The 26,044-nt window shown below is 38.2% G+C and overlaps 1 protein-coding gene across 1 annotated transcript in view; it reads left to right on the plus strand.

Annotated features, from left to right (window-relative positions):
- LOC124605872 (late histone H1-like) overlaps window positions 1-19,107 on the plus strand; it is a 198,972-nt gene extending 179,865 nt beyond the window's left edge. Inside the window, exons 5-6 of the mRNA XM_047137819.1 lie at window positions 10,273-10,359; window positions 18,971-19,107. Coding sequence (XP_046993775.1) covers window positions 10,273-10,359; window positions 18,971-19,107 — 224 coding nt within the window. The remainder of the gene's footprint in view (window positions 1-10,272; window positions 10,360-18,970) is intronic.
- Window positions 19,108-26,044: the final 6,937 nt, after the last annotated feature.

Below are 26,044 nucleotides of genomic sequence, written 5' to 3' on the forward strand. Positions count from 1 at the left end.
TGAGATTTTTGCTTTCTTCAGTAGCTTAATTATACATTAATGATTGCATGTAAATGTTTTCTTCTGTGGTACTTTCCTTTTAGTTTTCTTCTTTGACTTTAATCCTTTATTTGTGGTATGCTAAATTAGTTTAGTGAAACAGTTGTTCAAAATTTTATACTAAAACTTGACACTGGATATTAATTATATAGCACATAATTCATAGTGTATAATTGGCAGTGTCATCATAACTACAACAGATAGTTGTGTTCAAAATGTTTACTGTGGTAGACTGCGAGGGAAATGTGATCAAAGATAAAGAAGACAAATTGTTAAGTATCAAACTGACATTTAAAAATAGCTCACAATGAAGGTAAGTAATGATTGCCAATTGGCACACTACGATAAGCAGCAATGTTTAGACCCCACACACTTTATTCTGTAGTCATGGCACATATTCAGCTCATCATCTTGATATAAATATATTTAAGCATACAACTGTCACTCAACATAGCTGAGATTCTTGAAGAGTAAAATTTCCAATATTATTGGGGACTGGAAAAAGTCAACCACATTCATAGCCAGTGATTTGAAACCTCATTGTCATGTCTTGAAACGAAGAATAGTGTCCCTTTAATCCTTCTCCTCTCCCCCAAACCAGTATTTTTCCACCTGACTGATGTCTGAAATAGCCTGGTCCATTTGGGAACCACAATTGCTCTCAATCCGCATACTGCAAGCATGCAATTGACTACGCTGTTACAACTTGCTGTTGTGCACAAGATGCCTGACTTGTTGGCAGCTTCACAACCTGTGGCCTGGAGACTCCACTCCCATACCAGCTTTCCTTATTTAAACATATTGGAATACCCCTTAACTCATTCTTAAGTTACACAATCCTCCTTGCCTCAGTACTCACTAGCACCTATCCTGACCTTTCCTGTACATAGCTCCATCCTGACCTTCTCACCTGATCTGCCCAACACAGCTCCTCACCCAGTTGGCCTGAAGGTCTAAGACGATATATCTGATTTGCAGATGGACACACAGTGGCAAATGTTATTCCAGGCTTTGCCTTTTAGTGCTTGTTCCCATGTTAACCCTTTCATAACCAGTGGAACATACTAAGTTGACATATAAGACTATAGTACTGTCTTAAAGATCAGTAATAAACATGAAGGTTATGTATAATGGAGACTTCAGTCATCATCAGTAACATAATCTGCTTCACTGTGTACTACAGTCTGTAAATACTGGGGTAACATTCTGAATTAGCAGCTCTAGAAATAATATGGTTTTGTAGTGAAGAACTCGTGTAACAATGTTCACAGTGTATTTTCACCCTGAGAGGAAGTTTAGTGAAGGTCATTTGACAGAGCAGAAAAGGTGAAAAAAATCAGGTGAAAAAGGTGGGCGCAGAATGACTTCTGAACCCTACTCTGGTATAGTGTTTCTTGTCAATCTAGTAGAATGCTGGTGGGTGTTATTGTGGACTAGCATCACTTCACATAGCCTTCCTGGTTGTTGTTCTTGATTGCATCTGCAGGAGGTCTGTTGTTGACAATAAATGCCAGCAGTGAAGATAACACCTCAGGGAAGAAATTTGCGGAACACCACATGATCTCTGTTCCACCAGTTGCATAATATTATCTTTTGTGGTTGCACACATGTCTTTGTATGGGGAGTTTCTGCTTTGTTTGGACTCAAGCATTCCTTTCCATTTTTCCTCTTACTTAAGCATAAATACAAAATTTTTGGTCATCATTAATGATAGGGGATAGGAATGGTCAGTGCTGTTCAAATCCTAATCAACAACAAGCAAGCAGATGGGGGAAATACTGCCACCCATAGCAATCAGAATACCAACCTGCCAAACAGAAACTATATGAACTTGGGTACCATCCTAATATTTTTAATTTTTTGTGGCTGGAACTAAAAGGCGATTAACATTTTAAAGTCATGTTTATCTCTTAGCATTAAATCCACTTATTCATAAACACCACTGTCCCTCATTTTACCCATTCAACCATTTTAAATTAAAAGCTAGCAGTGCTTTGTTGAACATAACATCCATAGGTTGACTATTTGCTGAAGACAATATGTCCACATTATGTGAGAACAAGGTAATGTAATTTATAAAAATAGTGGAAAAGCACACTGTAACCTTTGGACTGTAGACATATGAACTTGTGTTAGATCATGTGTAATGCCCCTAACAATAAAAGCACAAAGAATGGAAAGGCTGACTTCAGGCATGAATAATTTGCTCACCATTATTGGTATCAGCTGCATATATACCAATAACAGATTTAACAGGATGCACTAAAGATGTATCTCTTCTGTGTTCCAAAACTTGTCAATCTAATGGTGTACCAGCATCATAAAATATTGATGTTTTTTCCACTAAGATATGTACGAAGGAAATACAATTTGTGACCAGACTGAGGATATATTGGTAGGTAAGACACAGCCTAGAGCTTCACAGAACGTAGTAGAAGTAACTTTAGATGTGCTCTAGGGAAGTGTGTGGCCCTTGCTGTGGATGTATATTAATGACTTGGCAGACATTATTCTCCCACTTTTCTTTTTCCATTTGGGTCTGCCAGTGACCACATGCAGTCTTAATGCTTCCACCTTTGTTCTTCTTCTTTCTTCTTCCTCCTGGTTTCTTTCATCTTCTCACTATGTATCCTTTTATCTCCTCAGACAATTATGACCCTGTTCTCTTCTCCCTCCTGCCTTGTATCCTTTCATTTGCATCAATTTCTTCTTAAGACTGTCTTTATGTTGCATCTTTATACTTATGCTTCTTTGCAAATCTTTGCCAACTTCTTGAATCCATGCTGTTGTTGCTTTCTGGTTACAAATATATTTAAAAATCTATTTGGTGAACCTGCTGCTGTTTATTCAATATAAGTGTCCAAAAAATAGCGATCACCTCTTCTGTAGCATTTTAACTATGTTTTCTATGTTGTGATTTAGTTATTTGTTACTTCCCAATATCTACACCTCCATATTTCTTAGCACAGTGAGCATGTTTCAAATGATTCTTCTATCTATCACTTAAAATTTGTGTAATTTGTTATTCAACACCAAACCTTCACTTGGCCCTGCAACTGGGTTGTAGTGCTATATTTTCAAATTGTTAGACAGAGACCTTGTGTTGTAAACATTCATGGTTATACCACATGGTATCTCCATTTACCATTTGCCCCAAAAATTTAATTGCCTTTTTAAAATATATAAATGTTAAAGCTATGCCCTTAGAGTTTGTAAGTGTGTGGCAGATTATGGACTTGATGTTGAAATTCTGTTCTGAGGAAGATCTGCCCTTTCTAAATCCACTCTGATATTCTCACAAGTAGCTATCAAGTGTTGCTTCTACCTGCTCACTGACAGCAGAAATACATCTCTGGAGCTATTTACATTATGCTTATTGCCTTTTTTGTGCACAGGATGGTTACGAGCCACTTTAGAGCCTTTTGGCATCTTTGCAGTTTCCCATATTTCTTAAAATACGGTCTGAATTCATCTTTTTTGGTTGAGACCATTTAATAATTTTCTCCGCTGGCTTTGTTGTTTTTCATGGTATTTATTGCCTTTTTTTAGATTTCCTTGGCTGTAGGTGGTGGATTTGCTTCTGTTTTTCCATGAAGATGTGGAAATTATAGCTGACAGTTCAGTTCTCCAGAGTTCAAGATTTGTTGAAAGTACCATACTTCCTCATTAATTCACAGGTTATTTGCTTATTTTGCTTACTTTACCATTTTATTCTCTGAAGTAAATACTTAAAGCTTGGCAGCCCTTTAGGTGATTTTTAAACAACCTATAGAAATTCTGGGTGTGATTTTTAGCAAAGCTGTCTTGTATGTCAAGAAGTTTACAGTTCCCAAAAGACCATTTAGCACCCTTTATTATTCTTTCAGTTTCTTTCCTTTGCACTTCAAATTCATCAAAGTGCTTAGTCTTCCAAGAACACTTCCATTTTGTTTCTGCAACTGCTTTTTCACAGGTTTCATTCCACCAGACTTTCTTCTTTTTTGTTGTACCAATAGATTCTTCACTGCCCTATTGATTGCTTTGGATAATTCTTCCCATTTTCCTGATTTTCCTATTTTAATTTCTTCTTAAAATGTTGTATTGTCTCTTTTGAGCCTATGTAATTGTGGTATTTTGTCTTTAAAAAGTTATCAAATGCTGCTACTTCTATCATATTTTTCTTATCGTCTTTAATTGGAATGTGTCAATTAAAAACTATACTGTTCATTTTTGCATTTCACGGTGAGAAGTGTGTCTTTCTGAATGGGATTCAAATTGCCACATTATATTCAATCTTTTTATGAATATAGAATGCAGTCCCAATTATTGCCATACCTTTTATAATTCTTATTGCTGGTTTCTCCCCAAAAAATTTTGTTGTTTTCTTTGATTATGTAACATTTTTGTCGAAAAATTCTGTTTCTTGTACTGCTAAAATTTGTATGTCATGCTTGTCTAAGAGAATTCAAAGTTATTCCTGTTTACCAAATGTTAGTAATGAGTTCACATTCAAGGTGCCTGTGAAGAATTTCCTTCTGAACTTAAGATTGGAAGAACACCAAGGATGCTCTGACTCATCCTTCATGCTGTCTTTGATGTTTTTGTTGTTGTTGTTGTTGTTAATGATGTTGTTGTGGTAAACAGATGAGTTTTAGGACTTATTCTTTCATGTACTAAATGATTTATATCTTTGGTTTACACCATAAGACGCTTCTTTCTTGATATTCAACAAGATATCCCTGATTTCCAACAGTTACTATTTTTAAGTAACTAAAAAATTTAAATTCTTAATAATTTTAGCTCAAAGATTTAGCTTTATCTTTAGCTTTAGCTTTAATAATTTTAGCTCAGAGCCAAATTATTTTGGAAACTTAAGGATGCCACCATGTGCAGAAAATTGCAGACTGCAAGTTATCAGAATTTTAGGAAAGTGTGACAGTGTACAGGGATAGGTGGTGACTTGAAATAGTATCTTAAGTAATTAATGACTTTTGAACTACATACGTAATGTATACATAATTACTACTTCAGTGTCAGGAACACCTGGCCTACAAAGCTGACTAAGTTGTTGTTTCTCAAGGTTAAATTGTGACACATGTATTTTGCTTAGTAACAAATATACAGTATATTGAAATTGTATCTTTTATGAAATAATTAACAAAACTGGAAAACAATTGTCACAAAATATTAAGGCTTGAAGAAAGTACAAATAGTGAACCAGAACTCCACAGACAAACGTCTAGACATTGTTCAGGGGTCCCTAAGTATTTTGGTATAAGGAACACACTGTCTACAGCAGCTTGTCACACAGTAAGATTAATTGATTTAGTCTGTTACCCATATTACAATGGTTTCTATGAAAAACTTTTGCAAAAATGGAAGAGTTTGCGTATTTAAACATCAAAACACAAAACGCAGGTTAATGCCACTACACATTGATGAAACTGTGGTGTGGTGGCCTTTGCTGTGGGAATAGTTCAGCACAGTGTAATCATTCCACAGCATTCAATGAACCCATACAAAAACTACATGTCGGCCAATTCTAAGTGAGCTACGTTATCCATAGTTGTGTGTGTCACTGTTCATGTAGAACTAATAGGGGTGGAAGAACAATCCTGAGACAGAACTGAGCAGTACTGAATGCAAGCTCAAAGATGAAGAGTAAGATATGCATTATGTTGCTAACAGTAACTACTGTTAATGAATGGAGCAGATTTCTTTCCAAACACAAGACAAGGCAGACCACCATTGGTATGTGGTGTTGTGCTGATGTACTCAGTACATATGAAGTGCTGAATGTGAACCTAGATCTATTAATCATTGGCCTAGTTCTTTAAAACCTCACCAGAAACAGCATTAGAAGGACTTGTACCTTTAGCACACATGCCTACACCCTTTGTTGTTAACCTATTGTTTAATATGTTCAGTATCACTGAAGGAGCTGTGTCAATGTGGGTTTTCTTACAAATGCATTGCCTTAAATGAGTAGTTCCTGACTGGAAACACAATAATGCAAAGCAGTATATGTACATAGTTGACTTCCTGTTTTCTCACTTTACATGAGTGGTCACCTTAATTGCTCTGGCTGTCAGAGCATGTTTCCTATCTAACCCAAATCTCCATATGATGGACACTACAGCATGTTTTTCCCAGTATGTTGTTCTACTTTGCTTGCAGGTCTATTGTGTTTCTGTGAAATAAGACAACATCGTGCATCAGGACTGAAAGGCAAATATGCCATTAGGCACATGTATTTATAAAGGTATGGTGTCTGTTGCTATGGATGTGTGACCAAAAGATCAGACACTATGTCTTTGAATTATCTAGGTTTGCCACATTTTCTGTGCTTGGCTATGACAGGTGGTGTGGGCAGACTAGATCTACATCTACATCCATACTCCACAAGCCACCTGACGGTGTGTGGTGGAGGGTACCTCTAGTACCTCTATCGGTTCTCCCTTCTATTGCAGCCTCGTATTGTTTGTGGAAAGAAAGATCATCAGTATGCATCTGTGTAGGCTCTAATCTCTCTGATTTTATCCTCATGGTCTCTTTGCGAGATATATGTAGGAGGGAGCAATATACTGCTAGAGTCCTCAGTGAAGGTAAGTTCTCCAAACTTCAACAAAAGCCCGTACCGAGCTACTGAGAGCCTCTCCTGCAAAGTCTTCCACTGGAGTTTATCTATCATCTCGATAACGCTTTCGTGATTGCTAAATGATCCTGTAACAAAGTGCACTTCTCTCCTTTGGATCTTCTCTATCTCTTCTATCAACCCTATGTGGTATGGATCCCACACTGCTGAGCAGTATTCAAGCAGTGGGCGAACAAGTGTACTGTAACCTACTTCCTTTGTTCCAGATTGCATTTCCTTAGGATTCTTCCAATGAATCTGTCTGGCATCTGCTTTACCAACGAACAGCTTCATATGATCATTCCATTTTAAATCACTCCTAATGCCTACTCCCAGATAATTGATGGAATTAACTGCTTGCAGTTGCTGACCTGCTATATTGTAGCTAAATGAGAAAGGATCTTTCTTTCTATGTACTCGCAGCACATTACACTTGTCAACATTGAGATTCAGTTACCACTCCCTGCACCATGCATCGATTCATTGCAGATCCTCCTGCATTTCAGTACAATTTTCCATTGTTACAACCTCTCAATATACTACAGCATCATCTGCTAAAAGTATCAGTGAACTTCCGATGTTGTCCACAAGGTCATTTATGTATATTGTGAATAGCAATGTTCCTACAACACTCCCCTGCGGCACACCTGAAATCACTCGTACTTCAGAAGACCTCTCTCCATTGAGGATGACATGCTGCATTCTGTTATGTTTATGTATATTGTGAATAGCAATGTTCCTACAACACTCCCCTGCGGCACACCTGAAATCACTCGTACTTCAGAAGACCTCTCTCCATTGAGGATGACATGCTGCATTCTGTTATGTAGGAACTCTTCAATCCAATCACACAATTGGGCTGATAGTGCATATGCTCTTTGTTCACTAAACGACTGTGGGGAACTGTGTTGAACACCTTGCAGAAGTAAAGAAACACGGCATCTACCTGGGAACCCGTGTCTATGGCCCTCCGAGTCTCATGGATGAATAGCGTGAGCTGGGTTTCATACGATGGTCTTTTTCAAAACCCATGCTGATTCCTACAGAGTAAATTTCTTGTATCCAGAAAAGTGATTATACTCGAACATAGTACGTGTTCCAAACTTCTACAACTGACAGACATTAGAGATATAGGTCTATAGTTCTGCACATCCGTTCGATGTCCCTTCATGAAAACGGGGGTGATCTGTGCCCTTCTCCACTCCTTTGGAATGCTATGCTCTTCTAGAGACCTACGGTACACCGCTGCAAGAAGGTGGGCAAGTTCCTTTGCATACTTTGTGTAAAATCGAACTGGTTTTCCATCAGGTCCAGCAGCCTTTCCTCTTTTGAGCGATTTTAATTGTTTCTCTATCCCTCTGTCAACTATTTTGATATCTACCATTTTGTCATCTGTGCAACAATCTAGAGGGAACTACAGTGCAGTCTTCCTCTGTGAAACAGCTTTGGAAAAAGACATTTAGTATTTCGGCCATTTGTCTGTCATCCTCTGTTTCAGTACCATTTTGGTTACAGAGTGTCTGGACATTTTGTTTTGATCCACCTACCGCTTTGACATAAGACCAAAATTTCTTAGGATTTTCTGCCAAGTCAGTACACAGAACTTTACTTTTGAATTCATTGAATGCCTCTTGCATAGCCACCCTCACACTACATTTTGCTTCACGTAATTTTTGTTTGTCTGCAAGGCTTTGGCTATGTTTATGTTAGCTGTGAAGTTCCCTTTGCTTCCGCAGCAGTTTTCTAACTCGGTTGTTGTACCATGGTGGTTCTTTTCCATCTCTTATGAGTCGCTTGGCACATACTCATCTAATGCATACTGTACAATGGTTTTGAACTTTGTCCACTGATCCTCAACACTATCGCTACTCGAGACAAATCTTTTACATTGAGCTGTCAAGTACTCTGAAATCTGCTTTTTGTCACTTTTGCTAAACAAAAAAATCCTCCTACCTTTTTTAATATTTCTATTAATGGCTGAAATCATCGATGCAGTAATCACTTTATGATCACTGATTCCCTGTTCTGTATTAACTGTTTCAAATTGTTCGGGGCTGTTTGTCACCAGAAGGTCTAATATGTTAGTGCCACGATTACGTTCTCTGTTTAACTGCTCAAGGTAGTTTTCACATAATGCATGTAAAAACATTTCACTGGATTCTTTGTCCCTGCCACCCGTTACAAACATTTGAGTCTCGCAGTCTATAGCCAGCAAATTAAAATCTCTACCCAGAACTACAACATGGTCAGGAAATCTACTCAAAATATTTTCCAAATTTTCCTTCAGGTGCTCTGCCACAACAGCTGCTGAGCCAGGGGGCCTGTAGAGACATCCAATTATCATGTTTGAGCCTACTTTAAACGTGAACTTCACCCAAATTATTTCACATTTCGGATCTCCGTCTATTTCCTTCGATACTTTTGTACTTTTTATCACTATAAACACACCTCCCCCTTCACTGTCGAGCCTGTCTGTGCATTATACATTCCAATCTGAGTTTAAAATTTCATTCCTGTTTACATCTGATTTAGCCAACTTTCTGTCCCTAGTACTATGTGGGCGTTATGACCATTTATTAATGAGAGCCGTTCTGGGACCTTTCTATAGACGCTCCTGCAGTTTACTATTAGCACATTAATAGTGCTGTTCCTCCTTTGTGTTTTGCCTACTACTATAAATTTAGCCTGTGGTCACTTAATATCACATGTTGTGCTCACTTGCTTAGTTGTGCAAGACGCCAGCACCTGTCTCACTCCTCTGTCAACCACAGCTTCCGTTTCATGTCTTTTTTCTCCTAACACTACAGTCAGATGTGTTGTGGTGTAACTATTTAGTCAAATGACAAACTATCTTCTTTACCTTATCTTCTATACTTTCCTGAAACCGTTTTAATAATTACTTTAAAATACGTAACTAATGCCTTTGCTACGTCACATTTTTATAAATAACTTACTGTATTACTTTTGATTTAACAAATTATACTTTCCCTCAAAAACACACACACACACACACACACACACACACGCACACACGCACACACTCACACTCCCACACTCACACACACTCTCTCTCTCTCTCTCTCACACACACACACACACACACACACACACACACACACACACACACTCTTTCTCACTCGAAGCCGCTGCAATAGGCGTCCACTGCTGAATGTGCATATTGTCCCCCGACATATGTCACCACATACAAAATACAAATAAATCTAATGAACAATATCTGTACATTTATGTATGATATGTTGTTTAAGGTCACTATTTTCATACTGTATTAATAATATTACTTTTTTAAGTACATTGTTAATAGGGCATAGTTCTGTGCATCATTCTTCGGGAGTATCATGTATAAGCACAGTTCATAAAATGTGTGTCCCGGTGATCAATGCCAAAAGCTTTTATCTTTCTTTCTTTCTTTCTGTTTTACAAACATGCAATGGCCATGGGTCTCTTTTTCTTAATAATGGCTGCTGAAATGAGTTGCAGGCTCACTACACTTCTGTGTATGATAAAATATGCTTATACGCATCATTGGAGGTATAATAGGAACACATCATTAAAGCAGTAGATAAATATTTTAAAAGAAGTTTTCCTCTGTGTGTTTACAGCTGGAGGTGCTTGGGGTAAGACCAGGCAGCGTCATCTGGAGCCGGAACCTGGCCCCAGTTCCAGGTCTCCAGCTGCACACACACCAGGTGAGTAACAATGAGAGCCCACAGTTGGAGGTTGGTGTTTCTACTCTACTCTACTCTACTACTCCTACTCTGGAATCAAATGTGTTTGGGCACCTGTTAGTGGACTTCAAGATAGGGTGTGTCCACACTTCTCCTTTAAATGATTGAACTCATTTGGGGAAACTTTCATCCATTCTTCCTCGATAGTCGATACTGGAGAAGATGGAAATAGTGGACATTGGGTATGGAGTGAAGCCACCTTCATATCTCATCCCTAAGATGAACCATTGCTTTCATGCTGTAAGATGGGCAGAAAGGTACACTTCAGGAATGTCACTGTCCATAAATAATTTTCTCACAATTCTGCTTCATGACAGGTGGCATTGTTGAACTGATTCAAATGGTCATTGTCTCTGCAATCTTCCTCTGCTGTACACATTACACAGAACTGTCAAATATATACTTATCCTTCTGCATTTAGCATTTTTGAAAGTGCAATAAGGGGAGAACAAGTTAATGAGGAGGACTGGCATATTGTAAGACATGCCTCCTGTGAATGTCATTGTTTGCACTAAGATAATGGCAGGTAAAGTAAACATCGGGTTTTTCAAACTGAACCCAGCCATCAGATTGCCATGGAGCATGATACAGGGCTGGCCGCTATCTAGAAATATAGCAACCCAATTTTATTGACAATGTAACATACTTGGTGTGGCTCTGGAAGCTTGCATAAGTTAAAAATTGATTTTCATGGTATTGTTATACTAACCCAATTTTATTGTTATTTTAAAGGTGGTTTGACATGAAACATGACAGTTTGAGGAATATTGAAGATCAACAAAATGTGCTCATTGGGATAAAATAAAGAGTATATGTAATTTCTTATTAAAACACTAACCACATCTTCACAATTGCAATTGGTTTATGCATGACGATTTGTATCCCTGTAGGAAGAATTGTGATAGTGCAACTATCCTACAGTACAGGGTAAAAATGTAAACGTTATGCACTTCCTCAAAACCAGGAGATCAAATTGGTTGGTTCTTTTGTCTTAGGTGTGGTATGGACAGGACTTTCGTTGCTTTAATATGCCATCTTTTCCATGTGGGATTCCTGAGAAGCTGCAAAATCCCCAATTTCTTCTGTACGAAAAGAAAAAAAACTGTGGGGATGTCTACTTTTGCAGTTTCTTTTGATTGGAAATAAGGGAAAATTTTACTGTTGGTTCTAAAGATGATATTCTCAGGGAACATCAAAACGTGTATTTATAACATTACTTGTTGCTAAGAACCAGTGGTTCAGAGTTGTCATACTTTTGTTGCAAATTATGCATGTAATTACTGGTCTGATGCATAAATATAGTTTTGTCTGATGCCGTGGACGTGTGGCAAGGGTTGTAGGGTCATGAATGATTTCTCAGGTTATAAAATTATTTTTTTAGTCATATTTTTTTAGTCATACTTTTTTCACCAGTGATGCTTCATGATCAGTCGCTCAAAACAATAGGCACTTGATACTTATAAAGATATGGCTAGAGTGGTATTGTGGTAACAAAACATAGGGTAACAAGGATCTTAATATACCTGGGAAGAGAAAGATGGTAAAAATCTTGTAAAAACTGGGAAGACTGGAAATTCAGTAAAATATTTCTAACAGTTTTACTCTTGTTTCCTGATTACAATCTACAAATTCCAAAAACTAGTCAAGTGTTTGACATTTATCAGTATTCTTATCGCAGTAAATATAATGCAGGGTGAATGTTGTTTGTTCAGTGTGATTTGAATCTGGAGTTGCAGCAACAGTAATTGAGAAAAATGTTTTGTTTTCTCTCTGTTCCAATATGGCACCAGTGACATGACAACTAGAAATGTGTTCATTGTGAGCATCGCATATCAGATAATGCACATGTAAACTCTTTCCAGACACTTGTTGGTATCTGACCTTGCTTATGTATTGGATCATTGTAGAAATAAGGGTACAAATATTCACAAGAGATTTTCTTGGTTTGTATCTGCAATTTCCTGAGCGGAACCTCTGACTGCCAAGCCTCTTTGACCAAGAAATAATATCACATCAAGTAACATGAGAGCTCCAATGCAAGTTGGCTATTCTACAGATGAACAGAAAACATTACGTCTCCACTACCAAGCACTCTTCCATGTCATTTCACTCCTTCACTTTCATGATTCTCCCATCAAAAGTATTTAGAAATGGGAGTATTCCATTTGAGGTCTGCTCTTGGATGAAAAATATTTTCTATGTACTCATTTTTCATTCATTGAGGGTGATTTGAATTTCAAAACAGAATATTTTTCTACAGCCTCTTAGGGGAGAGAATGAAATTAAATATTGGGGTGTGAATCTAGTTTGACAGGCTGTAGTTGATAAATTCAGCACTACCCTATGAAGTATTTGGTACCAACATTTTCAGAGGCTCCCGTAACTCTTCTGTGAACCATTGGACTTAAGGGACCTGCCAGAATGTTTGTTTCTGAGTCCACACATTTGTAGGAATGTCCAATTTCTGTGTAGTACTGTGATGTGTTGTTGAGTTTGCGTACTATCTGACCACACAGGCTGACAGTTGGTGTTAGAAATGTATATTTCTGCTGTATTTCTACAGAACCGAGCACTGTATGTTTTGTGGAAGGAGCTTCTTATCTTTCCCTTCTTTGTGGGTGGCAAAGTCAGTGAAGGTATTATACTACAATATTTGCTACACTTCTAGTCATGGATGTATATGTTCACTGATGACTTATTATGAAAGAGAACTTATGTCTGTGTCTTGTAAGTAGATTGTTCAGAAAAATTAACATTCTGACCATTTCTTTACATCAAAAACTGTTTCTACATTTCTCATAGCTACCACAGCTAACACTAAGTATCAATGGCTGGACATGTCTGGCATTGCAGTAATAGGCTATAAAAACCAACCTTGCTAACTAACCTGTGTGTCTGTTAATGCAAAACCATGTGAAAATCCTGACTGTAGTTTTAGATTAGCCCTCACAAATGTACAGATACTGTATCCAAAGATAATGTACATACAATAACACATCATGTCCTCTTGATTTATGTGGGATGCCATTGCCTTTGCTCATAAAATTTTTCCCACTAAGCCTTTCTCTACAGTCTGTTCCCAGACCAATGTGTTTGTCATTCTGCCTCATCTTCTATAGGGAGTTCAACAATGAACTCCCTTGCCCAACCTGCCACCCACACTCATGGTCCGATGTACCACCAATTCTGGATGATCCATGCACAAGAAAGAAATGTGCTCAGGTAGCCATGAACATTAGAAGATCATTGCAACATGGAAGGAACAACATAATACTCAGCAAGTGGAACAGCTTCCTAGCAAAAGTAATGTGTAAATAGTCCTGACAGGCTGTAATGTTGTCACTAAAGAGAATCATTCATGAAGGTGCAAGTAGGGCACTGCAAGGTGCACCGGTGATGTCCTAGATTCCAATGTTGTGTGCTGTACTCAGGGGTAAAGTTGTCACTGTAACAGCAGCAAAAAATATGAAAACTGTTATTCCCATGGAGGAGATGGCAGTGCCATCAAGGAGGTGCAGACCTGGAAGAAAAATACAGCAATCAGGCCAGGACATCTTGAAGGAGGGATTGTGTGGTGTAATGACACTGGCAGGAAGATACCAGAATGAAGGGATGAAGTGGCACAAGACAGGCACAAGATAAAACAGGTAAGAATGAGCCAAAGAATCACAGAACATGAGAAAACAAAAGTGTATAGTCATCTGCAACCCAAAGGAAACAAAAGCAATGTTTTTTAAACATGGAGCAGAACCATCAAGCTTGGTGTGGAAGCACATGAACACAGATCGGAATGCTACCTGATGGAACACAAGACAATGGAAATAAATTTTCAGAGACAGGAAAGTAAGGAAACGTGCACAAGAAGAGAGATGTTCCTGAATAGGCGAGAAGAATAGAGCTTCATTGCAACACACACATTGTACACGGTAACATGCAGCAAATGAAACAGCTTTCCAGTGAAGGCAAGGTAGACATTGTCCTGATCCACTAAAAGATTGGCACTAATATGAGAACTATTGTTGAAGCTTACATTCCTGCACTCTGTCTTGTAACAACTGACAAACACTGCTGTAGGCACCATCAGTATAGGCTGCACTTGAAATACCAATATTGTGTGCTGCACTGCTGGGAATATAGTCACAGCGCTCCAAAGTAGATAATTGGAGTTGTGCCTGGAACTTGGATTGGGTGGTGCTCCACTCTGCAGTGCCCTATAAAGGCTGACCATTGGAGTAATGCTTGAAAGTTCTCTAGTGTCACATGGCTCATGGATGGGAACTATACCGTGGCTGTCACAGGCAAGATCATAGGCATTGATTTTGGATTTCAGGCTCCTTAACATGGCAGCAACAGACAGCTGTCTGTTGTGTGGTGTAAGGATGGATTTTAAGGCAGCAGTCAGATGGTACATCACCCACTTGCACCTCAATCCTATTGTGTCTCCTATTCCGTCATGTTGTCATAACCATCCGCTTTTCTTCCTGCCCCACTTCTACAAAGAATCCAGCTGAGAAATACCCCACCCATTTGCCACTCATTCTCCTGGCTGCATCTACTCATCAGTAAGTAAAGAAAGGAGAGTTACATTGCATGTGTTTGGTGTGGCAATTTTACTGTGTGAACAGCAAAAATCTTGTAAGCGATAAACATTTTTCCTATAACTATGTGTTGGGTATACCTGAGAAAAATTCATGATAGTTTGAATTGTGGGTGAAGCTTTTTGCTAGTCACTATGTTCTCTCTTTGCAAAAGACTGGATTAATATAGTGTGAGTATATGCCTGCAGTGAGCGAGGCTGCTTATACAGTCTTATTCACTGTTTGTAACTGTAGAACTTGGCACAGTGAGTTAACTCTGCAACATAAGGTTGTGTGTTTTAATAGGCAGATGACTACAGGATTTAAAATTTTAAAATTTGTTCAGTAATGTTTTGAAATGTTGATGGTAAACGTTTGTTTGCCTTGAAGGTCTTCAGATAGCCAGCCTCCAACTGGAGTAAAGTTCTGGCTTTCTGGAAGTTTGTTAGTAATGTTGATTCTTGTGCATAATTGAGTAGATTAGATGCTGATCATTCACTTATCAGTAGGGATTTGAAAAGACTGACATAAATGATTCAATTCTCTTTCATTTTGTGTTGAAACAATCTTATTTTATTTGGTTGCTTTAGGTTTGCAGGTAAAATGTTCGTTGCATTAACTGCAAATTTCTTTTTCTGTCAATCAGGACCTCTTCAAGAGGAGCTGTCCCCGATACTAGGGAAGAGGGGACAGTCGGGCAGCACCCCTGAGCCTGGCAGAGCACATGTGAGTTTCACCAGGACCAAGAAAGTTAGATTTTGTAGCATATAATTCACATCACATTGCTTCCTGACCTCTTTCCACAAATCTAATCAGCCCAGAGGTTTCAGCCATTACAATAATTCCTGATTTTGTGTGCTGCCCTGCACACTTCCAACTTACTTAATGAAGTAAACCCCTTTCTGCTCATCCTATTTACCACAACTTCAGTAACATTATGTTTAAGCTCATGTATCACAGTTTGTGCAGTGTAATGTAAAAGTAACTTTGTAGCTATGTAGTATTCAGATAGGTCTCTGGTACATGAAACAGAATCAAATGGTGATTCTTTTGACAATCCGCCAGTTCTTGTACTGACTTATTTATGCTGACAGGTGTCCCTCCAGCAATGACTCTATGATCAACACAGCTGCTGTCTGTCATAAAAAATTCACTGTATAGTGTCTGCCACAAGGAGTGCAATTCTAAAGGCAAGGGCTCATTCCACATTAACTTACATTGCCATAGTCAATGTCAAATATCTTGCATGTGCTCACAATGGGCCTAATTAATCCAAATGAATAAAAATGTGATGAAGTGACAAACAATACAGAGCATTTTATGAAGCTGTAGACATCAGGGGCTGGTTTGACACTGTTCACAAGATGCTGGATGCTAGAGTGAACTTAAAGTTTTAACGTCCTCATTGCTGTCAAGCAGTAGAGGTAATTGTGTTTCTTGCGCTACTGAGGGGATATTTTTGAGTAGTCACACTGTTGCTGCACCATTTCTATAATGAGGATCCACCTTTCATAAATATCCTTGTGAGATCTTGCTGGAGCTTGATTGCTGCCCCTACTGAATCACCACGAAAGATTGTCCACAGTGAAACAATTAGTGATGATGTTTGCTGCTTCAATGTGGTCACTCTCTTTGTGAGCTGGTTGAAACAAACACCATTCTGCAAGAAAGGTTGCACAAGCCGTTTGTCATGTGACTGTCTTCAGTTGGTATTCCTGAAGTGTTGCACATACCACTATTCCACAATATTTGTTGGTAAGCATGATCTTCACCTGCTACCAGAACTTGTCAATATGTCTTCTCTATATCTGCTGTGAAGGCAATGCAGTGCATTCAGAAACACAATATTATGGATTACAATTCCTGTTGAATGATTGGTCCTGTCATTAGCAAACTGTTTAGTTACTAATCCATGTTCAATATGGTAGAAAAATCAAACACTACTCTCAGTCAGTAGTCGATCTGCCTTCCTCAGAGACAGTACTATGCACCATGTAACACAAAATGGCATCTGTAATGACTACTGGTTGCTAAGTCTTTGTACTCCCTCATAAACTTGGCATAGCTTTCTTTAAACTTTGGTTGTCTCACAAGTTTCTATTCAGTCTGAGAGAAGCATTTTGCTGCAGTGTGAAAAGAATTGAGTACTGACTCATCTCTTTCCAAAACAGAAGACAAACATTGAACCTGCCTGTGGAATCTATATTTGTGTGTTTTTGCATTGCTGCTCTTCTCATCATTGCAACATTATTTAGTTCTTCTGTCTCCAAGAATCTGTTCAAGGAAGTTTGAGCATCAGTGTAAGTTTTTGCAAAGCATAACATGACTGAACACCTCGATGAAATGTGCTCTACCATTTGATACTGCTGTGATCATCCTGCTGTGTAAGGCGTGTGACCTTGAAGCGGACTTAGCAGCTGAGTGAGGCAGCTGGGCAACACGGGCCCTAGTATTACTAGGCCCGTGTTGCTGGAAAATCAAGATTGCGCAACACTGATAAGGCACGCTGGCTCTGTGCGCGCGAGTGGGGGCCGGAAGTTCCTACGTCATGGTGCTTGATAACTGTGTCGAGAGGCAGCAGCATGCTCATTCGACTCGAGGCAGCCGCATGAAGCACACAGCCATGCTGTACCGCCGCAGAAGAAACATGAGGAGGAGCAGACTTCCAGTGACCAAGACAGTGGACACTTTCAGTTTTGTTCCTAATAATGTTGCTCAAGAAGAGCTACTGACTGGTCCTATCACATTTGTTGGATGCAAGATTACCTTTTCATGTACTACTGAAGCACAGGATGATCACTTCCTATGGAGACAATCCTTGCCTTCTAATAGCAACTTAGATTTGTCTCCAATGACCTAAGTGCTTGGCATTGGAGGGAGACTGCTGTTTGTTCCCAGGTGTGCTGTGCCATGGTTGTACTGTAGTCTTGTGATCTGCAATGATTCACATTTATTTTTGAGGAAAGCACTCTCTCTTCAGATGACATGGAGCTATTGGGACTCAGACTGGCTTCAGATTTTGTTCTTACAGACTGGTCAACTTTTTCTTTCAGGGGCTGAAACATAATCATGTCTTGCAGGGATGCATCTAGTTGTAATGCCACCAGTGCATGCACAATTGCCTTGTTAAGCAGTGCATAAAATGCACTTGCACATGCCCTTGTCATTGATGGGAGTGCTAAGTTTCTTCCCACGTGTTGATGCAAGAAACTGAGTGTTATTGTATCTGTTGCAAACCATATTAAAGGCCACATTAAAGTAAGTGCTAGTCACTAGAATATGAGCAGTGGCATTGTGAGTTTCACATTACTTAACTAAGCAAATGATAATGCTTAGCAGTGCCCTGTAATTCCTCATTATTTACCACAAGACTCAAAAATGTCATAAAAATGCCTGAACTGCATTACATCATCATTAAATGGTGGCAGTTAAGTGATGGGCAACTTGATGGTACTTTTGATGTACTCAAGTCAGATCCACCATCTAACGGAACCTTGTCACATGCATTGGCACAACACACTCACTGCAGTCTCGGGCAACTGACACCACTCTCATACCATTACATCCTACCCTGGATTTTCATTGTTTGAATGTAGGTCTCTAATAAGACCTCGATGGTTCATTGTAATAAGAAGAATTATGTTTCTTTTAGTGAGGATTTCTTCATATTGTGCTCTGCCATAATTAATTATTGTTTTTGAGACAGCTGACACCTGTGAACAGCTCATTAGCAGGTTCATATGGGTAGATCCACAATATAAACCCTGGAACCAGATCATACCTTTTGGCAGATTGTTTAGCTTTTGCTAAACAGATAATTTTTAATAACATTCAAAACGATAAATTACTAGCTTGCAGGACATGGCTGATAATATTTATTTCACTGATATTGCGAAAAAGTTGGCACAAGTTGCAAATTACATAAAGGATTTATTGGTAAACACTAAAATATATTTAGTGTGGACAAGGTGGATTGCCACTTGACCCTTTTTCAGAGACAAAAAGAGTTCAGATTATTGCTGGTGATCATGGTGAGAATGTAACAATAGTTGAATGTGGAGATGCTGCAATTGCAAGTATCCCACCTATAATTCTGTTCAGAGGAATGCTGTGTAAAAATGAAAAGCATTAAAAGTTCTGTGATGACACCTGTTTCAAAATGACAGAAAAAGCTCAATGACAGCCAGTATCCTTGCAAAACCTTCCTACTTCTTAATGGAGCTAAATCACATCAGGATGCCTAGTATTGTTGCTGCTGCTTAAGAAAACCAAATATTCTATTGCCTATAAAGGAATTAAATGTGAATGTATGCCAATTGATAAATGTGTTTTCAAAACATGTGAATATTCTGGGACGTTGGTGACCTAATTCCTGGACATCTGGAAAAGTTAAGAGTTATAGATGCGATATTTGTAAGTGCCTGGCTGAGAGAAATGACACAAATGAGCCTGACTGCTGTTTCGAAGAAACAGAAATCTTTCCTTCCAATCTCGTAAGTGATTCAAAAGTCTAGATTTGCACCTTCAGTTTTTACTGAGCATTCTATTGAAACAAATTTCAGCCATGATGCATCAAACTTACCATGTGATGATTCAGCAGTTGACAGTTCTCCCTAAGCTATTGATCTAATGTAGGGGGTACTCAATAGAATCACGCAGGGAATACTACAAAGTAGTAGTAGTAGTAGTAGTAGTAGTAGTATTTAGTAGTATGGTATTCTGCCTTACAGCAGCTCTTATCATGGATTAAGCCTCTTCCACTTTTGTCTGTCTATAGCCAGTCTTTTCATTTCTGAATATTTGCCACCTTTCATATTGTCCAACATTGGATATCTTCTTTTTCCTCTTCCCCTTGTTCCCTCCACTATTCCTTCTATTCCTTCCTTCAATAAACAGTCCCTCCTTAAACAATGTCCAATCCAGTTCCGTTTTCTCTTTCAGCTGACTTTGAGCATGTTTCTTTCTTCTCCAACTCACCTTAATACTTCTTCATTCCTTACTCGGTCTTCCCAGTTCACTTTTTCCTTTCTTCTCCATATCCAGATCTATAGTGCCTCCAATCTTCTTTCATCTTCCTTCCTCAATGTCCAGGTCTTTGCACCATATAGTGCAATGCCCCAGATGTGACATTTGGCAAGTCTTTTCCTCAGATTTTTGATGAGTGGTCCATAAAGTAATTTGTTTCTTCTTGAATCCTTGTTTTGCCATTGCAATTCTTTTCCTAATTTCTGTTGAGCAATACATATCATCCATTATTGCAGTTTCCAAGTAATTGAAGTTATTCACTTTCTTTATTTCCTCTCCCCCTATTTTCATACAGAGTTTTGTCCCCTTTTCTCCAATTACCATGCTTCTTGTTTTCTTCTTGTTAACTTTCATTTGATGTTCTTCTAATTTTGTGTTTAGATTATATAACATTTGTTCCATCTCTCTTGTACTCTCTGCCATCACAACCATGTCATCTGCAAATCTTATACACTCCACTCTCCGACCCCCTATGTAAACTCCTCCCCTTCCATCAAAACTTTCATTAATAATTTCCTTGAGGTATATACTGAACAGTGTTTGTGATAAGCAACCACCTAGTCTTACACCTCTTCAGAGTTCAATTTCTTCATTCATCACACCTCCTACTTTTACTCTTGCTCTCTGGTTCAAATATAGATTTTAATTAGCCATCTATCCATTCAGTCAGCTCCACGTTTCCTTAAGATTTCCATCAGTTTGTCCCATCTGACAGTGTCAATAGGCTTCTCAAGATCAATGAATGCAATATATACCTTCCTTTTCCTCTCCATGTACATTTTCCCTATCACCTTTAGTAGCCCAATGGCACCTGTAGTCCTCACTCCTCACCTGAAACCAAATTGTTCATCTCCTAGTACGCAATTCAACTGTCCACATAGCTTTGTGCTGAGCATCCTCAGCAAGACTTCCGCTGCATGTGTATCAGGCACACTGTTCTATGTTTCTCACACTTTTTGCTGTTCTTTTTCTTTTCTACTGGTATTAAGATTCTTTCTGTAAAGTCCATTGGCTATTTTCCTGTCATGAATATTTGATTACACAATTCAATCAACTCCCTTTTCCCTTCTTTCTCCAATGACTTTATAGACTCTTAAATCTCACTAGTTAGTATTGCATTTCCTTTGTCATCATCTGCAACTTCATCTTCTTCTTCTATCCCAATGTCTTCTTCACTTGGTCGGCTGTTTACAGCATATAGCCATTTTATATATTCTCCCATCTTATCATAATTTCTTGGGGTTCACTCACCATTTTACCATCTGCTGCCTCTACTTCCTTCAGTCCATTGTCGTTTCTCTTTTCCCCTGAATGTCAAATCCATTGCTTCTTTGTACATGAAATCATATTTTCCTTCTTTCTCTAATTTCACTGTCTTGTCACACTCTCCTGTCAGCCATTTGTCCTTTGCTTCTTCTGTCTCCCTTCTTAATTCATTATTTAAACTACTGTAGTTATGCTTCCCTTCTTCTGTGTCTACAGTTTTCCATTTCCTGCAATCACCGATCTTGGTTATCATAACTGGTGTTACCCGTTCTTTTTTTATTATTTTCCTCTCCTTGACTCAGTGTTTCCTGAGCTGCATTTTTGATCCTATTTTTAAAACGATCCTGCCTTCCTTCTGTGCATTCCATTTCCTGACTTTACATTATGATTTCACAATATGCATTCTCCAATTTTTCACAATTGCCTTTGTCTTTGTTTCTCAAAGTTAATGTGATCTCTCTTCTGTCCTTCCCAGGTTCCTTTCAATTAAAGTAGAACATCAGCTATTACTAATATATGATCTGAATAAGTATCTGTCCCTGGATAGCTTTTGAGACTCTTTAGGCAATTTTGGTGTCTTTGTTGTATCATTATGTAATCAATTTGATATCTTTTGTTGTCAAATCGAGGTATCCAAGTACACTGTCATCTTTTGTGGTTACCAAATATAGTATTTCCAACTACCATGAAATTTTCATTGCAGTATTCCAAAAGCATTTGCCTTTTCTCATTTCTTTCACCCAGTCCATATTTTCCCTGAGCTTCTCCTTCTGGTCCTTCACCTACTACCACATTCCAATCACCCATTATAACAATACATGCATTTCTTTTCTCTCTCTGCTAAGTTTTCTATCATCTCACAACATTCTTATACCTCTTCATCTGAATGATTACTTGTTGGCATATAGACCTGGATGATAAGTAAGTCTTTCTTTTTCTCTCTGTCTCATCATCAATATTCTTCCACCAACATATTTAAACTTGATTACCTTGTCCTCCACCTGTCAAAATTTCAACCTTATTCATTCCATTTTTATCTTCACCTGAATAGTACAATCAGAAGTCATCACTTTCTAGTTTTCCACAACCACCCAACTCACCTCACACATACAGAGTATACCCAATTCGTTTCTTGTCACTTCATGTTTGCCATTTTCTAATTTCCCTTCCTGGAGAAGGGTTAAAACATTCCAACTACCAATCCTCAATAAGTCTTCCTTCTTCTCCTTCGTTCCTTTTCCATTTTCCCAAATCTCAGGACTCCTCATTGTATTCGCCCCCTGGAGAACCAATTGAGGGGAAGCTTTACCTCTGGAATATTTTACAAAGAGATCAAGCCCATGAACATCTAGGGAAGTAATTCCAGTAGTGATTTCCCATTTCCTTCCACTGTCCTCCATATCCTGTCTCTACAAAAAAGGAAAAAATCAGCGGTTCTACATGTAAGCAATGCAGAAAACGTGTGGTAAAAGGAATCTTATGCGTAAAGTGCAATTTTTGGCTTCATGAGAAGTGCGCAAAAGTGAACCTGAAATTCATTAGTGACGAAGTTCCGTGGACATGCACCGACTGTTTGCAGTGGGAAACATCAGAACTTGTAAGTACCATAAAGTCAAAAGAAGAAATAATTAAAGTGTTACAAAGTGATATCGGAACTCTCAAAAAAGAGATTCAGTCTCTGAAAGAAGAAAACGCAAAGCTAAAAAGTGAATCGGCAAGCTGCGTATGTGGAAACCCATTACTGAACAAAACAAACAAATGTGAGGACTCTTTTGTGCAAACTCCGTTCGCGAGCAAAAAACAAAACCTTGAAAACTTGCATGTGCATATTCCCGCAAAAACAATGGCAGAAAGCGAAACGTGAGGAAATTCAATAATCTCGCGCGTGCAAACTCCGTTATTGGGAAGTAAACAAACCTGTGTAAACTCGCATATGCAAATCCCAGTGAAAACAGTGGCGGAAAACGATTCGTGCGGTAAATCTGTAAGCAAATATAAGTGGAAAACTGTGACGTATAAGAAAAAAGATAAATGTGAAAGAAATCCAGCAAAACAGATCGACAAAAGTGATTTCTTTGTTATCGGCGATTCCATGTTAAAAAATGTAGTGGTTCCGAACTGTAAAGTCGATGTTCGCCCTGGAATCCGACCACAGCAGATTGTGAAACATTTCAACAACATTAGGAACACGGAAAAATCCAACCAAAACAACAATGATTCCAACACAAATTTTAAAGGCGTGATAATTCACGTAGGGACAAACTCTATTAGAAGCAGCAGACAAGAAGAAATCATAAATGATATTCGTAATGTAATTCGATCAGCCAAAGGTTTGTTTACAAGCTCCAGAATTGTTATCAACGGAATTCTACAAAGAAGATCGGTGAGTAACGCGTATACAAACAAAATAAACACCGGCATTAGGGAACAGTGCGACGAACTTGGTGTTGTGTTTGTTGACCCAAATAAATTTCTCGACGACAAATGTCAGGGTAGGGATGGCCTGCACCTAAACAGACTAGGTGCAATGACTTTCAGTAAAATGCTCCTGGATTTATGTAAAATTATAAAAAATAAGGGAAACTAATACGGTCTGCAGGGGATGAGTATCCAAGAATAACATATGCAAACAAAAAACGTGAGTGTAATCGTAATAAGGAAGCAGTTGAACCAAAACAGAACGACATTAAAACGAAAAAAAGTGGGAATGCAAATAGCGGTGGAAAAAATTACTTAACAGTTGTTCACCAAAATATATGTTCCCTAGCAAATAAGACCCAACAGCTAGAAGTGGAGCTGGAGTCTACAGAGTGCTCAGTTGTTTGTCTCACTGAGCATTGGTGCAATGAGGCTGAAATTAATCAGTTAGTCTTGCAGTCTTATAATTTAGCGTGTGCATACTGTAGGACTTCTATGAAGTGTGGAGGGTGTTGTATTTATGTAAAACAAAATTATCAGTATAAGACCAGAAGCGATTTATGTGTAATCAGTGAAGAGCAACATTTTGAACTGGCAGCAGTTGAAATCAGGGACCAATACAGGTGTAGGAATTTGATTATCTTATGTATATACATATCTCCTAGTGGAGACTTCAATATTTTTTTCTCCAAACTTAATCATGTTCTTGACAAGATATCCACTCCAAAGAACCACATTCTCATATGTGGAGACCTAAATGTGGATAAACTGAATCCTGATTCTACATGGGACTCATTACAAAGTCTTGCTCAAAGTTTCAATTTAGTTCCAATGGTTAACAGTGGAACCAGAATAACAAAATACTCAAAGACAGCTGTTGATCAGGTATTAACAGATTTAGGCAAAGAAAACTGTGAGGTGGTGGTAGCAGAGCTAGGATTATCTGATCACTCAGCTCAAATCTTTAATATACAAGTGGCTCCAGAAGAAACAAAGAAAATGCTTATTTACAGAAGAATTTTTTCTAAAAAAAATAGACATGAGTTTGCCAAGCAGATAGCAGGACAAACATGGGACTCAGTATACTCAGAGGTAGATGCAAATGAAAAATTCATAAATTTCATGACATTGTTTAAATTAAATTTTGAAGAAACATTTCCTAAAGTATTATGTCCATTACCAACAGCAGGAAAAAGCAAGTGGGTCACAAATGGAATCAAAAAATCATCTGAAACACTAAAGTACCTGAGCTCCATTAAACACAGCCAAACTAATCCTGCTTTCTCACTCTTTTATAAAAGATATAGGAAAACATATAGGAAAATATTGTTTGCAGCAAAGAGAGCTCATAACTCCAAAATAGTGCACTCTGCTGAAAACAAAAATAAGGCAGTATGGAAGATTGTGAAGCAGGAAACTGGTACCAGGAAAATGAATCTGTCAAACTTGAAAATCAAAGAGGAAGGGACTTTAATAAAAGACCCAATATATTTGGCAAACTATATAAATGATTATTTTAGTAGCATAGGAATAAAATTACAGGAAAATTTTCTAACAGCCCCTCAGGTCAAAAAGCCAAATAATGGTGTATCACACTCAATGGTGTTATTCCCTACAACACAGGAAGAAGTCTATAAAGCAGTCAGCAAACTGAAAAACAAAAACTCAGCTGGTCTGGATGAAGTCCCCATTTTTATAATTAAGGACTGTATCAAGAGCCTACTTCCACTTTTAATTGATATTATAAATCAATCTTTCAAGCAGGGCTACTTTCCAGACTATTTAAAATATGCAAAATTACTACCTCTCTTCAAAAAAGGTGATGCAGGAATAATTGAAAATTATAGGCCAATTTCTCTACTATCATGCTTTGCAAAAATATTAGAAACTATTATGAAAGATAGGCTAATCAGTTATTTAAATAAATACAACTTACTGTCTGTTGACCAGTTTGGATTTCGATCAGGGAAAAGCACAGAATCAGCAACAGCACACCTCACAAAACACATTCTAGAAGCATTAGATGAAGGGAACTACACAACAGGTATATTTCTTGATCTAACTAAAGCATTTGATACAGTAGACCACAACATATTGTTAAATAAGTTAGATGAACTTGGAATTAGGGGACTTGTGAAAAAGTGGTTCCAGTCATATCTAAAAAATAGAAGACAGATAACTGAAATCTCACATATTTCAAGTTGCTCAAACTATATTGTAAAGTATACTTCAGACCCAAATTATGTAAATATAGGTGTCCCACAGGGTAGTGTCCTTGGCCCAGTACTATTCCTCATTTACATAAACAACTTTCCACAGAGCATCAAGCATGGACATACAATATTGTTTGCAGATGACTC

Source organism: Schistocerca americana, chromosome 3, assembly GCF_021461395.2.
Source record: "Schistocerca americana isolate TAMUIC-IGC-003095 chromosome 3, iqSchAmer2.1, whole genome shotgun sequence".
Taxonomy (NCBI): domain Eukaryota; kingdom Metazoa; phylum Arthropoda; class Insecta; order Orthoptera; family Acrididae; genus Schistocerca; species Schistocerca americana.